The 15,908-nt window shown below is 34.5% G+C and overlaps 1 protein-coding gene across 1 annotated transcript in view; it reads right to left on the reverse strand.

Moving 5' to 3' along the window:
* The window catches only part of TMTC2 (transmembrane and tetratricopeptide repeat containing 2), a 390,547-nt gene that overhangs the window by 140,991 nt on the left and 233,648 nt on the right, over positions 1-15,908 (reverse strand). The window contains exons 5-7 of the mRNA XM_008571569.1: positions 7,897-7,982; positions 7,250-7,434; positions 4,908-5,016 (exon numbers count right to left, since the gene is read on the reverse strand). Coding sequence (XP_008569791.1) covers positions 4,908-5,016; positions 7,250-7,434; positions 7,897-7,982 — 380 coding nt within the window. The remainder of the gene's footprint in view (positions 1-4,907; positions 5,017-7,249; positions 7,435-7,896; positions 7,983-15,908) is intronic.

Below are 15,908 nucleotides of genomic sequence, written 5' to 3' on the forward strand. Positions count from 1 at the left end.
CCAATAAAAAGCTAGGAACAAATCAACACCTTTCAATAACAACTCTTAACGTAAAAGGTTTAAATTCCCCAATCAAAAGACACAGTTTACTGGATTAGAAAGGAAGACCCAACCATATGCTGCCTACAAGAGACCCACCTCACCCATAAAGACACACATAGACTAAGAGTGAAAGGATGGAAAAAGATATACCATGCAAACAGAAAAGAAAAACGAGATGGAGTAGCTATTCTCATATCTGACAAAATAGACCTTAATCTAAAAACCATAAAAAGAGACAATGAGGGGCACTACATAATGATAAAAGGACTGATGCATCAAGAAGACATAACAATCATAAATATGTATGCAACCAATGAGTCAGAAGAATATAGTGAAAGGATTTTCACTTTTACAGATCTTTTTAGGAATATATTTCAGGAGTGTACCTGGATCAAGTAATGCGTCTCTATAACAGGCAATGAATAATTTATTTATACTGTAAATTTCTATAATAATGTTAATTACTAAGGAATAAAGATTCATCCTATTTTTAAGGAATACTTGAGAATAAGGTTCTACAACAACTCACAAAATCCCATTCCCATAATTAACATGTTGTAGAAAACGACCTGCATTCTAAAACGAAATTTTGTATGATCTATTTTCATTCTTCATTCAATTCGAATATGGCAATGGCTTCAATCAGTGTAGATAAAATTAAAAATAATTAACAGCTCAGAGTTAAATGAGACTTTTATATAGAAAACAACTTTCCCCCACCTATTAGGAAAAACAAACATAAATAACTACACAGCAAAGTACATACAATATGTAATGTATTTAACTTTAAACTTAATTTATATTACCTGTGTTGGGGCTCAGAACACGATACCCCAAAGTATGGAACTTTGGCATGCTATGTTCTTTGAAATGAAAGACACTGGAAGAACCTCAGAAGCAAGGTCTTTCTGATACCAAAATCTCTCTTCCTCAAGGTGGGTCACAGAAACTAGACCTCCTCTCCCCTAAAGCAAGCCATTAAAATCTAGAAAGGTCACTCTCTCCCTTTTCCTTTGAAGCCCCTCATTCCAGAGAGGTGCTGCCCCATATGCCTGTAAGCCTGATGATGGGTGAGAAAAGTATCACACCTTTCTGACCCTAAAATTTCCTATTCTAAATATGTACAACCATCACTTCTCATTTCCTTGACACTGATTTTCAGGATTGTATCCTTTGCACAAAATTATTTTCTATGACATGACTATGTCCATTTCATCCAAATGACTTCAAAGTTGGCATCTTTTAGTATGCAAAATTTTGAAATCTAGTTAATGAACGTTCCAGGTATAACAATGTTATCCTATTTTTCTAAATACAATCCAACAGTATTTACTACTGAGTAAAAGATTTACTCCATGACTATAGCCCAGTAAAAGTTTATTACATATACTGTTTTTCTTGTTTATTTCTACTGAAGCCTCAGAAAACAGATTTTTTTTTCAAGCAGTACACACTGATGCCATTTGAGAAACAAAGAAGAATTTAATTAGGTATTAATGTGAATATATTCATTTCTTTTTAATTCAATTTAAAAATAAATTTTTTAAGCTTCAATCTTTTCCTTTTACCACTGGCAAGTGTATGAATTAATGTAACAGGTGGGCTCATGTGGTTTTAACAGCAATGAAATATAATCAACTGTCTCATATTATATTTCCAGGAAAGCAAGTGACATTTAGACCTAAGCATGATCCTTAGGCAACCTTACTATTGGCATTAAAGTCTTCAAACTCCCCACAGGGACAATATATCTTCTGGGCCTGGGTTTAATTGAAACTTTAAACAAAATATATTACCTATTTAATACAACTGAACTGGATGCTGGCCTTTGTAGTGTGTAGCTAATACCTAACAAATTAACATCTGAAAGCATAGCACGTAGTACAGAATTCATATCAAGCATGAATAGTAAAAAGAAAAAAAAAATTAAACCACTGCAGTTTTATAATGAGAAATAAACCTTTAAAATAAAATTTATAGTTTTTTTATAACTTTATAGATTCATTCATTTTGATACACAGACAAAAGTCCATGATTTTCTTATCTTGTTGGTTATGTATCTTACAAAGTAAACTTCTAAAATCACCCAAATCTATGTTTGGACTTTCTAGACTGGTGAACTCTATACACCTGGCACTTATCTACTGGTTTTGTCCTTTCTGATGATGGAAAAATGAAAGTGGAACACATAGACATCTAAAAATTAGAAGTTAATATTCCTTTTGAAGTTATGTAGATTAATGGCTAATCCAGTTAATCAGCCATACTCCTATTTGTAGAACTGACTCACTGATTTTCATGAGTTCCCCTAGAAGCAATCATAGGAAAATCACCAGAACTCAAAATAGGGGAAACAGGTGGTGTAAAAAGCTTAACACTACTGGAGTGTTAATGCTTCCACACTTGAAAGATGTGAAGTTCAAATCTCACACAGTTAAAAACCATCTCTTTCACAGTCTGCATGTTAAATACCTTAAGCAATCCACTTAAAAACAACTAGTCACAGAAGAAGACATGAAGCATGTAAACCATGTCAAAAATTTACTCTGAATATCCCCACTCTAAATATATTCTGGAAAAAGGTGAGAAAACACAAACACACACACACAGAATAATCCAACAAAAATAAATGACTCAGCTAAAACACCATACGGAAGGCTGACAGACAAATGGACTGCTTCTACATCCATTCTACCAACTGAACTTGGAACGTAATATACTTCAAGTAGAATTAGGATAAATTTGCAAGTGAGAATTTTTGAAATTTCTTTTCAGAAAGTGCATTTGGAACCTTGTTTGTTAATTCCTCGTACCTAAGTAATAGTAAAGAATCTAAAGATCACTAGTTACCATTTATGACACACAACTCTTTCATTCTACAAGTTTCTTTCTGAAAAATACAATTCTGAAATTTTCACAAGCTTTCTGCATCAAATACTGCTCTAATAAATTCATTCTGTTTTCTATTCATTCCTTCTTTCCTTGTGCTCTGTGAATAGCCCAATGAAATTGGGAAAATCTCTCATAATTATAGGTCAAAATAATTAAGTCAAAAGACTCTCCCCTTTCTTGTGGGAGAGTATAAGGAGAAAATGGTTTCTCAATTTCAAATCTATGTAAGTAAAAGATTCATTGACTGAAAGCTGATAGAGGAAAATACATTTTCCAACAGTGAGCTGGAATTTAAAAGTAATAGGTATGTATATAAAACAAAAACAGAACAAAACAAGGAATTATCAGAAGAGAATCAAAACAGTATGATGTACAAGTGAAGCAATAAAAATAAATGGGTCATTATCACACAATTTTCCTGAAAAAAGAATGTAATCTCTCCCTATGAAAAATATGTTACCCATCATAAACACATTTTTTTAGAGAAGAGGAAGATATGAACACGTATGCAAATTGTAATACTAGTATCACATTAGAAATTTTAAAAGCTTGAGTTTTTCTTGTTAGTTTTGTTTAGTTCAGTCAACATAGTACAGCCTATATAGTTATAGACAATATTCTTAAGGTAAGAGGAATAGTTGCCCTTTTTTAATAAGCATTTACATGTTAAGGGGAGGCACTGAAGAGCTGTGGACCAACTGAAATATACCAGCAAGTTCTATGAGAGCAGGAATCAAATTGACTATTTACATTTCGTATAACCATCTCTGTAGCCTCCACTCAGATCTTGTGGCTTAAATTCCTCCCCCCACCCCACACACAGAGGTTATTCTCAACAGTGATTATAGACTGCAATGACAAGACAGTACCCCAGGTTCTCTCTTACTCCATGCAACACACTACGCTCCTTTGTTCTCAAGACATATTATCAAGATGAAATGGTTAAATCGTTTGTTTAATTAAACCCAACAATTACTTTGCATTGAGAAGGCAGAGTTTTTTATTTTAAATAGCGAAAAGGCTTAAAATGGCCTTTGGGATTGGAAGAGCTCAAACTGATAAAAATAATTGGAAGCTACAGCCTAATTTAGTTTCCTATAATCCCTTAGGATTATTCACAAGCAGTGTTTAAGTAGAGATAATAAGGAAAATAAACAATTATGGAGAAAAGAGAAATACTGAGGGTATTCAGAAATTATTGTGCATTTAAAAAAAATTAACATCCTGTATAATTAATGCACCTGTGATAAAACCACAATTTTTGCGGTTGTTTTATTCTTTATATGAAGATGGTTTTGTATGTTTTATTTTTTGCTGATTATTTATGTGTAAGGAAAAGCTGTTTGGCATTATAAATAATGCGCCAGTTTCGGTAACACAGAAGGGCTAAGTAGAAAAACCATATGAATTTAAGCCAAGAAACCACACTTGTGACTCTTATACAAACTGTGTAATTCTGAACAGATCAAATCAATTCTTCAGGTGTTAATTTTCTATCTTGTAAAATAAGAGAAATTATATTATGAAGGTTTTTAAGATATGACTCTTCCATCTCTGACATTCTATGATTCTAAAATACGCCTATAATTTGAAAAGAAAAAGGAAAAATTGACATCCAGTAAGTGCCTGTAATGGGTGTCAGAATAAAGAATAATTTTGACTAACACTAGAGGAAAAATAAATCATGACAGAAAAAGAAGAAACTATAACCTAACTATGACAATATTAATTCAGAGGGTGCACTCTGTTAATGGAATTAAGTTAATCGGCATTAACACAGTATGCTATTTCACTTTTGGTTAATAGAGCTAATGATAAAATGTTTTTTTTTTTTTTTTTTTTTTTTTTTTTTTTTTTTTTACTGTCGTTGCTGAGAAAAAAGGGGAAATGGGCCTGAAGAGAAAATACAGCAGTTCCAGAGCACAGAAATAGAAATATAAAAGAAAATACAAATATAATGTTTGTATTTGTACGTACAAGTGCTTGTGGGTAGTGGTTATGAAGAGGTAAGTGAATGACACATGAAGAAAGTGAATATTCACAGACTAAATCTAGCCAGACATCATAGTCCATCAGTGATCCCTACAGGGCATGAATAATATGTAAATGTGTGAATTAGAAAACACATTCAAGGCTGTTGATAAACTTGATAGGATAATCAGCACATGCTGACAGACTAATGAAACTGATGTACTGATAGGGCAGCTTATCTCTTGGGCCATTTTTTTCCTTGTCAAATGGAGGCTAATCAAAATGTACTAGAGGTTAAAGCAAACACTCTGGGGATTTAACCCATTAGATTAGGAGGTGAACTTGCTCTCTGAGAAAATTATAGTTTCTCAAACTGTAAAACCTGATCAGCTGACAGACCTTCCCATAAAATTAAACAGAAGGCAGCCACTAAAATAATAGAAGAAATCTGGAAGTTTAAATTATATTAGGATCTTCTGCTTGAAAATTGTTAGAGTGCTTTTCAGAGTCTGGGCATAATGACCACCTCCTTCCATAATGGAAAAAAATCAAACAAAGGACTAAGCAATAACCCCTAGGGACACACTTATCTTTTGCTGCTTGTGTGTGCTCAGAATCTGTGTAATCGTTTGAAAGAGAGACCCCAAGGTGCCAGCTGAATTTTCAATCAAATTTATTTACATAAAATAATTGAATGAATTTTCTGAAATCACTAACTGTAGTGAACACCACCATTTCTCATTAACAATAAAGATACCACGTGCAGTCTGTTGCCAAGGGTCTCAGAGTCCTATTCTAATTTAAAGAAAGACATTTTGTTTGAAAACAGGAAAATTGGGAATAAGGACTTCCCAAGCACCAGAGTTAAGAATGAAATCATAAACAAAAACCACTGTGCCTCTTTAACAAAGATAAAGTTATCCTTTTAGTATTTACTTTGACATGAAAAACATCCTGCATTGATACAAAAAAGTTAATTCAACTGATAAATCTGCAGGCCCTCAGCACATCTACATTTAATTCACGTAGACAGATTGATGGTAAAATGCTGCTTATTAAAAGGCACTATTGTAATTCATAAAAGTTTAAGGCAAACATACAGTTAATGAAGCTAGATTTTACCTTTTAATAATTATACCAGATTGGGGAAAAAAAAAAACCCAAAACTAAAAAGTACTCTGCTGTCCTCTTTAATATGAACATTAAATCACTCTTCTGCTGCACAGGCAAACTGGAAGCAGGATTCCCAGAGATGTGGAATGAATATTTTAACCTTTTCCCAATAATTTTTTTTCTGTTTACCAACTTGTGCCCCATTCTATCACTGAACTATTTCTGAATTTTCTGTCATTTGGCAAAAAGAGATCATGAGTATTCTTGCCAGGTGTATATTTTTCAGTTTGGGACTTCTTTGTGTATGCTCAAGCCATACAGCACATATCATTTTCAAATCGTAGAATACAGAAGTGTAAAATAATCCTGGGGATCATGTAGTCTAATCTCACGTCAGCCAGTGAACGCACCGGCTATTCCCATATAGGATCCGAACCCAGGCAGGAGCGTCGCTGCGCTCCCAAGCACCACACTCTCCCGAGTGCGCCACGGGGTTGGCCCTTTATATTGCAGTCTTAATGCAATGTGGAAGAGTATGTGGGCAGGGGGAACAGTTTGAAAAGGGAAAGAGGGGCAGTGAGGTACACATCGACTCTTCCTGTCAGAGAAAGGGAGGACAAGCCTGGGTCCCCTCCCAACCTACAATACAACATCCTGTCACACCACTTTTCCTTTTCCCCCAAATAAAAAAGTTAGTTTTTATTTCATTATAGTTTTTAAAAGAGAAATAGCTAAGATTTACATCAAATCACTCTCTTAATAACTCAGAGTATGAACAGTACAAGGGTACTTCAGAAAGTTTGTGGAATGATGGAATTAAAAGATAACATGGATTTTACAATGAACTGTTTGAAGCCCCATTGAATATTTAGAAAATGTCAAATACTGGGTTAGGGTAACAATTCTAGAAACTGTTTCTTGGATCCTAAAGTCAAAGAAATGGTGAGCAAATAAGCTTGAGAAACGATGCATGTTATCTCCCTTTCTTGAGTGGTTGCAATACATACTGACGTATTAATTGCTCTGAGAAACTCATGCGACAAAAATCTGTGAATTTTTATTTAGCAGATGTTTTTCCCAAACAAATTTAATCACGAAACCCTTTTAATGTGAACACATATTAGTTTCTCAAAGGACAGCAGCAGCCCTCCAAAGAGATTGCAGGTTAGAAAAACATTGAGATTTGGATCACAACAAGGCAGAAGGAAAAGGATATGGGTTTTGACCAGACCTCATAGTGTCCCTGCTCATGATAGAGTTTTCCCATGTTGTACAGACAGCTGGTAACAGAGCTCTTGTGTGCATGAGGGTCTTTTAGGTTTTCATCCGGGATTTCAGAACACTTTAGGAACGTACGACGGGCTTCCTCAGTTTTTCCTTGGTTCATTAGAATAATACCAGTGTTCAAATATGCAGCTGAGAGAAAAAAGTGGAAAACAGAAGAGTGAGAAGATGGTACACATTATGGATAAAATAAAGTTATCTTTGCTTCAGATTACTTTCTATGGATTCTTTCTGATTTTAATAGAAAACAAAGAAATAAATACTGATAGGCTAATACTTATACCATCAATATTGGTAGTGGGAATTGCAAGTATCACTGAGAAACATAACATAGTGTCTGTCCTCAAGGAATTCCAAGTATTTTTGAACTTAAAAACTGAGTAAACATTTTAGCTATTGTACTATTTTTTAAAATGATAAATGGACATCAAAATGCGATGGAATTGAGAGACATATAGTAGTTAGAGGTCCATAATTTGAGAAGCAAGTATTCAGAAAAAGGAGCACCAAGTGTTTTTTCTATGAGACTAGGTCACAAAGATAATTTTCATGGATGGAAGAGGAATTTTTAAAAAAATCTTGAATATTACTTACAAGCCAGGGTAGGCCTGCTCCCGATGGCCAATTTATAATAATGCAATGCTTCTGCAAACCTGCTGTTCTCCTGTAGAAGTAACCCTCTGCATGAGGAAAACAGAAATTTGGAGAAAGGACTGTATTACGATATATAAAACCACAAATTTTTATTTTATATGCTCAAAATAAGAATGGTTAACAGTGAAATAAAAATGCTGCCCTGGTACTATAAAAATAAATTCTAAGTAAAAGAAAATAATTCCTCAGGAGAGAAAACACTGGATTTGGTATCAGTAGCATTTATGCTGCATTAGAAAGTATTAACAAATATTTTCAAAAGGCTTTTACCACCACTGAACTTTCCCCTTTCTAGCTGTCTTTTCTCTCCCACTAGAATTACCAGCCACCTGGATTTCTTCTTAGAGCATGCACATTTTCTCATCACGTTGTAAAGGGAACTCGTCTAAGGCAGTGATAAATATATGGAAACATGAGATGCCTCTCTCACTAGTCATGTTGCTTGGGAAATATTGGCTCATGACTGCTCAAAAGACAAGAGGTAGTCTGGGTCAACAGTAAAAAGAGTCAGAATTTAATTAAATGCCATAAAGGAACAAAGAAAAAGACTGAGGGATATCCACATGCTATTTCCTTCCTATTTGCAGTTAGTCAAATAAGCTTGAATTTCAGAACACTGCAAATTTCAGTTCACTCTTCTGAAACACACCTTTCTCTATAGACCCTAAGACTTATACGGTCCTTCCTAAGAGGCTCCTTAGGCTGTAGCCACATGTAATATCACAGCCATTGCAGACCCCACCCTCCTGACCTAAATGAAAATCAATTACAATCATGTCTATGAAAATATGGTGCCAGGGAAATGAACTAAATTCAAAGAGCTCTCACAAAGGGCTTTTTGTGTATCCCCACTCTCTTGCAATTAGTAAGTATCTTACAGACACTGGGCACATCTATTGGGCCTGAATACTTCTGTTATCACCTCAAACTGCAGTTTCAACTCAGTAGATTCTGAGGACTTTGAAAGACTGGTAAAATGGCGCTCTGAGAAAAGAGAAGGCTACTTATAAAAACTTATTTTGTTGAGTATTTTAAAATACTCAGCTTATTATATAATGGGCATCTTGAGAAAATATTTGTAGAAAAGCATTTGGAAATTAAAGAACAGTCACCTGTGCCATCAGCATATATTAACAACCTCAGTAGTTCTAATCATGCTAAGAAGTCATTTGAATAGAACAAAGAATTCTCAAAGCACATTAAGATCACTTTCATATATACATAAATGTACGTTTCTATAAAGACACTGAGCAACAATTAACTTGATCGTGAAGTTGACATGCTGTGCTATTAAGTGCACATTTCAGATGCTGGGAACAAGGAAGAACAAAGTTTTCTGCAGTAATCAAGTGTTTGTGAAAATGGTCAGTTCTTTAAAAGTGGGTAAAACTGATAAAAAGAACACTTTTTTTCAAAAAGATTTAATATTCTTTATAACTATAATGTTACTGACATAATGCCGTCTAATTAACTAAGCTCACATACATTATATCATTTCTGAAACTTATTTACAACCTCAATTGTCTTTATCACTTTCCTTTCAAATCCAGATAAAGAGGTGCTTCTCCTTTGATAAAAGGCTAATGGCACCAGAGGAGTAATACCATCCAGATAGTTAATTCTGCTTTTTCTAGCTTCCTTAGGAATGCAAATCCTTCAGTGAGCCTCTCTTTGTCTAGTATCTTCAATCTCTTTCCCCATTACACCTTCCTTTCTCTTGCGGATACAAAAATGTTTATGTGCTTCTTAGCACATAGAGAAGAAAATACCCCTACAACGTTTATCCATTACTGCGTCCACCTCTAAGACTGCTTATTATTTTCTTCCCTTCAAAGTCAGATTTCCTGTAAGAATGGTCTATGGTGCATATATCGAATGCCTCACAGCCCATTTACCCCTAAATCTAGTTTAGGTTCTAGTCCCATAATTCTCCAGAAATGTCATATCAAATTTCTATCAATTATCAAACCCGCAAAATAGTGCAGTTATGTGAACCATGCAGGCAACTATACTTGAGAGGACTGAGCTCATCTTCCGACCTGAAAGTATTTTGTTTTGTCACTACTAGTACTCTTCCATTCTTGAGACCATCCCATGCAGAATGAAGAAAGTGCCTCTTCATTCGTATACTCCTTTAAAAGAAGTTGGTGTTCCACAGGGGTTTGCCTTTGTCTTTCCTCTTGATAAATACTTTCTCTGCATGACATCATGCATAAATATGGCTCATGTATAAGCTGGCTGCTGTCAACTCTAAAGTTAATGATTTCTCTCCTGACATGTGGATCTGTTTTCAACAGCTGATTGAGCCACGTCAATCTAGGGGCTTACTGGAATGTCAAAATCAACATATCCAAAATTAGAAAACAATATCACCCACTCAAAAATGAATAAAAAATGAAACAAATAAGGGGGAGGACCTCCTTAATAATTAACACCATCATTCACTCCAGTTGGTAAAATCAGAAACCAGATTATCACTCCTGACTTCACTCATTCTCACAATTCCATGTTTTGTAAAGTCCCCAAAGCTCACTGACTCTTGTTTTCTAAGGTTCTTAGAGTGCCTCTCAATATTCATCTTTATGGCTCTGTCAGAGCCCTTTTTGTCTTTTCTGTCACCTTAATAACTGCAATAGCCCACTAATTAGTCTCCGTGTAATTACATTTCTAAAGGGCAAACATGCTATTAGGCCAGATGGAATGAACAGGAAGGAGATGAGTGCATCTTTTTGTCAATGTGCCTAAAGCCCATAACCCTTGAAAACTGAGGTACTTAGCCTCATGGGATCCCCAATGTTCACATATTATATTCCTGTCATTTTCCAATTCATAAAACACACAAAGAGGAAAAAATGATAAATAGTATGATAACCACACCTAGACAATCTTGTCTTGCCTGCCTTATTCTTTGGAGGATTCTAGTCATATGGAGCCATGTAGCAGGCACGTTTTCAGGATTATATATAATACGGCTCTTTGAATTAGAGAGTATAACCTAGAGTATAATCCTCCGCATCATGAGAATAAAGTTAGCAATGGAGTGACTCCAAGTTAGATGGCTATTGTGACTGATTTCTCCTGGGCTATGCCCTAATGTGAATGTTGCAAATGTGACCAAGACAGATGCACTTGCTGATAATGCTCAATCTACTGGGGGGGATTCAAATAAACCAATGCTGTGGAAAATTGCTACACTAGAGGACAAAGGACAACATTGCTCCAGCCCAGGAATGGACAAGGGTAGGTCTTCAGAGCCCAGGTGACATTGACATAGGCTTGAAAGTAAGCAGTAGTAAAAAGTGTTATCATCTGTCCCATGTTACACAGGAAGAAAGAGAGGTTCAAAGAATTAACAAACTAACTCTAGGTTTTATGGTTAATAAGAGGAAAAGCCAGACTTGGAATACAGTTTCCCTGATCCTAGATCCCATGCTTTTTCTAGAAGAAAAAAAGAAGAGGAAAGAGATAAAATAACTCAATTCTAGGTACGTGCATACTAGGTCAGGTTTCTTTTTTGCATTAAAACTCTCCACATTTTGTATAATATTTACTTGCATTAAAGTGATGAAAAGAAATAAAGTACCATTTTGGAAGTTCAGAATAAATTTGGGTTAATTCTAACACTGTTATGACCAGACTTCTGTTACTGATGCTTTTCACATTTATAGAACCCATACTTTTTTTTCCTGAAGATACGACTCAAAGATAGAAATCCTTCACATTGCAATAGTTACAATAATTATAAATAATAGCACTAAACTTATTCAGTACTTCTGATGTGTCAAATACTTATATATATTAACTGATTTATCACTCAAAAATAGTCTTATGAAATAGCTCCATTTTACAGAAGATTTACTCTGGGCAAGAAAAAGTTAATTAGCATACCAAAGGTCACACAACTAGTAAGAAATGTGTCAAAATCCAAGCTTGACACTCTGGCTATAAATGAGGAACTCTACTTTAACACATCATTTATACCAAAGGCTTTACCATGACTTTAAATTGATGACATATTTTGTTTACATGCCAATCATGTCAATAATCTTCTGGTTTCTATGGATATTAAAAACAAATACATTTTAATATAACATCAAGCCAGAATCATATTAGAAACAATTTCATGCATATTATGTGAAGTTGCCTTACAATTAAAGGTTCATGCTATGTATTTATGTGAAGTTAATGTGCTTTTTCGGGGAGAAAATGAAAACAAAAATGTTACTGATCTCTAAATTATAAGCAGTAGGATCAATTTGATATATCTATGTGTGTAGGTGGATATGCTTCTCAGATAGATTTCTTCTCTTAGAATTTATCTTTTAGAACAATAGTCACTGAAATTAAGCAGCCAGTGATGAGGAATATAAACTGGAGAAAGAAAAAGAATAAACATTTGTTTTAGTCAAAGGAAGAAAATACATCTGCACATATGAAATCATTCTAACACCTAAATTCTAAAAAATCACTATAAGAAAAAATAGCAAAATGTTCTCTATTAAATCCTTTCAGCTTTTTTTTTTTCCTAATTTTGAACATATTTTGTAGGAATCACTGTTGCATGTGTAGAATTTCTTTTCTCTGTGAAAATTCTGCCCATTTTTCCCCCAGTCTCCACTAACAACCCTTTGTCAAAAATACCATTTTTTAAAATTACAATAATCCGGACACTTGATTAAGGAAAATCAGTCAAATCCACAATAACAATGCATTGGACAGAATTAAATGCAAATGTTTAAAGTAAATAGGCATGCAAATCCCTAGCTGACTCTAAACATTGGCAGAGACAGAGGGGAACATTTATTTAGCAGAGTGGTTCTCAAGCAGGGGTGACTTCCCCCCAGGGTATGTTTGGCAGTGTTTGGAGACATTTACGGTTGTCACAACTGGGGCGATGACACAGGTATCTAGTGGGTAGAGGCAAGGGATGCTGTTAAACATCTTACAAGGAACAGAACAGTCCTTCCCAGCAAAGAAAATTCCAGCCCAAAATGTCAACAGGGCTGAAGTTGAGAAACCATGATTAGCATTTCATATTAACTACCTGTGACACATTTCTTCACAAAATAAGGTCTCCGCCAATCATACACATGAAGCAGAGAATATAGAATATAAAAAGGCAAATCAAAGGGATTGATCTTCAATAAAAACCTAACATATCATTTCTACTGTTTAGGAAAAAGACAAAAGTAAAATGAAATTTCTAAAAATTGAAAGGAAAAAAGCATGCCCTTCCCCACCTCTGCCAATACATTTGAATAAATTGCTAGTGCCTCTTTGTAATAAGATTGCCTTCTAGACAGAACTGTCAAAACATCCAAATAGTTAAGTAAAGCAACCTTTTGCCTCTAGTTCTAACAAAAGTCTTCTAAAATGGTTGAAATCTGATATCCAAAAGTTGTTATGAATAAAACACATCCAGAGATGAAAATTATGCTTTCCAAGAATATGTATTGTAGCAGCTACACTAACGTCCACACAAAACATGGGGGTAACAAGATGCTGCTTACACAGAGCAACGCACCTTCAAAACTAGGGAAATACTAAAGGATAGTAGGTTTCTTTCTTGTTTTGATTTCATTAAAAGCATAACTGTGGTACTCCTACAATATATTAAGCACTGATAATAAGATTACCAAGCAATAAGTAAATAATTTCCACATGAAATGTCTCATGGTAAAGAGAGACAATCACAATACTGTGTAAAGAGTGCCATGATAAAGTATAAGCTATTTTGGGAAGCCATGGAAGGGACATTCTCCCAAGATGACAGGTCAGGTAAAGTTCCTAGAGAAGATAAAAAACAAAGGACAAAGTCAAGAATGGAGAAAAACAGCTTCCCAGACAGATCAAGTCATGCATACAAAACCCAAGTTACAGAGGATAACGTTTTTAAGCTAGTAATAACAACCATGACAGGCTTCATGGAAATTAAATGACAATCTACACAGGAAGTACTTAGAAAACTGAAAAGCTAGAACAACTGAAAACTAAGATTGTATTATGAAGAATGGGTTTCAGTAACAAATAATCTTGCTGTTTCCTGGGCAAAAAAATACTCAGTAATCAAAACAAGTTAAATAACAACGTTTATTGGCAATGGTTCACTAAATATTTTATAATCCCTAGTGCCCAATCATCAGAAAAAAATCAAGTTCATCTTAAATTAAAATGTTTTTCTGAATTTTATTTCATCTGACTATCCTTTAACACATACAGAAACTTTGAAACTAAGATTATTTTCCTCAGAGATAAAATATAAATTCTAGATGTTTGTTTTTTTCCTAAGGTATTTATGTATTTGAAATTTTCCAACTGAAATTAACATTAGTTGGAGTCATATTTGAATTTTGCATTAATCCAAATTTCCAAATCAAATTTGCTAATTTAGCTAACGACTCTAATAATGAGATTTTTTTTATCAACTAACTGAAATGGGGTTACAGATGTATTTCTTCAGTATTTTCAAGATTTATGCTTACTTTTAGGCAATGTTTATAATAAGACACTTGGAAAAATAAATCCTTAATCTCTATTATCAAATGGAAATGGTAATTAATAGCATGTCATACTCATAAAACACAAATATTCTCAAATCTTGCTTGATAAAACATATAGGGCAAAATTCTTAAGTGACTACACTACCAGATGGAATCAAAGTCAAAGTCCTTTTTAAATACAGATAGTGTAAATAAATTTATTATTGCTTGAATCAACTCAGTAATTACAAGGCTTAGAGTGTCACAGAGCTTAGAAATTAAGTAGTAATATGCACTAGCCCCTGTGTTAGGCACTTAAAACACAAAAAACCATAATCATGCAGAAAGTTTTGGTCATGTTTGAACTCTGTCCAATGGGATAAAAGCACAAGTGTCCTGTACAGCTCAGAAAATGTCCTTGAGGAGGGAGTGTGTCCACCCTTACCCTTCCCTCTTTTCTGATGGCTATCGTGGAGGATACCAACAATAATAAAGCAAATGTATTTTACAGGGCCTAACTTATAGCTTAGCAGGGCCACAGCCCTGTAGTTTAAGGAATCGCCTAACTTTTTAGTACTGCACGTAGAAATGCTTAGCTTGGGAAAAAAAGAAAACTTTCCCAGGACTAAAGTCTCTGTTGTAGATAAAAAAAATTGTAACACAGCAAATACGCTTGCTCTAAGGGCAGTTGTCCCCGGTGCAGCTAAACCTAATGATGGGAAAGTATGTGAGCTAAAGGCTTCAAGGTTGATGGTTGGGGGATGTTCCACATCTTGTCTTCAGTCGTTTCTTTATGTTTCTTGGATAACTGAGTGTTGCCATGACAATTATCTCATTGTTCTTTTTGTAACCACCTGTGTTCCTTTTCTGTAACTTTCTTGCCTAGACAATAAAAACTGGGAGAAAACCTGATTCAGGATTACTCCTTGAAATTCTTCTCAGTTGAAAGAATTGCTCCGGGGATTAACCCCTTCTAGGCCTCTCACTGATCTAGAGAAATAGGATTTGAGTAATCCTTTGAGCCCTTCATGGACTGTCTGTCTAGCCTGAAACTGCACACTTGTGGACTTTTTATAAGAAGGAGAATAAAATGGTAACAAGTTAAAGCTACTATTATTTTGGATTTCCTATAATTTCCCAACCAACCTCTTCCCAACTGACAAAACGCCATATGCACTGTTTTGGCTGTGGTTTTTTGTTTGTTTGTTTGTTTTTAAATTATATAAAGCCATAAAAAATGTAACATCAAATATGCCTTTCATAGAGAGCTTAAGGAAAACTACTTTTAATTCAATTTGGATGAATACAAAGTATGAGTTGTCTGGTTTTGAATGATAACCAGATGAGGCAACTGCCAAGTATAAAAAATGGAATTAAAATATTTAATTAAAATTATACAATATAAGTGCATGTAATAAGTGCATAAAATTGGAATTCTTAAATTAAACTCCTAGACAGAGTGGTCAGAGTTAT

The sequence above is a fragment of the Galeopterus variegatus genome, unplaced genomic scaffold (assembly GCF_000696425.1).
Source record: "Galeopterus variegatus unplaced genomic scaffold, G_variegatus-3.0.2 Scaffold705, whole genome shotgun sequence".
Lineage (NCBI taxonomy): Eukaryota > Metazoa > Chordata > Mammalia > Dermoptera > Cynocephalidae > Galeopterus > Galeopterus variegatus.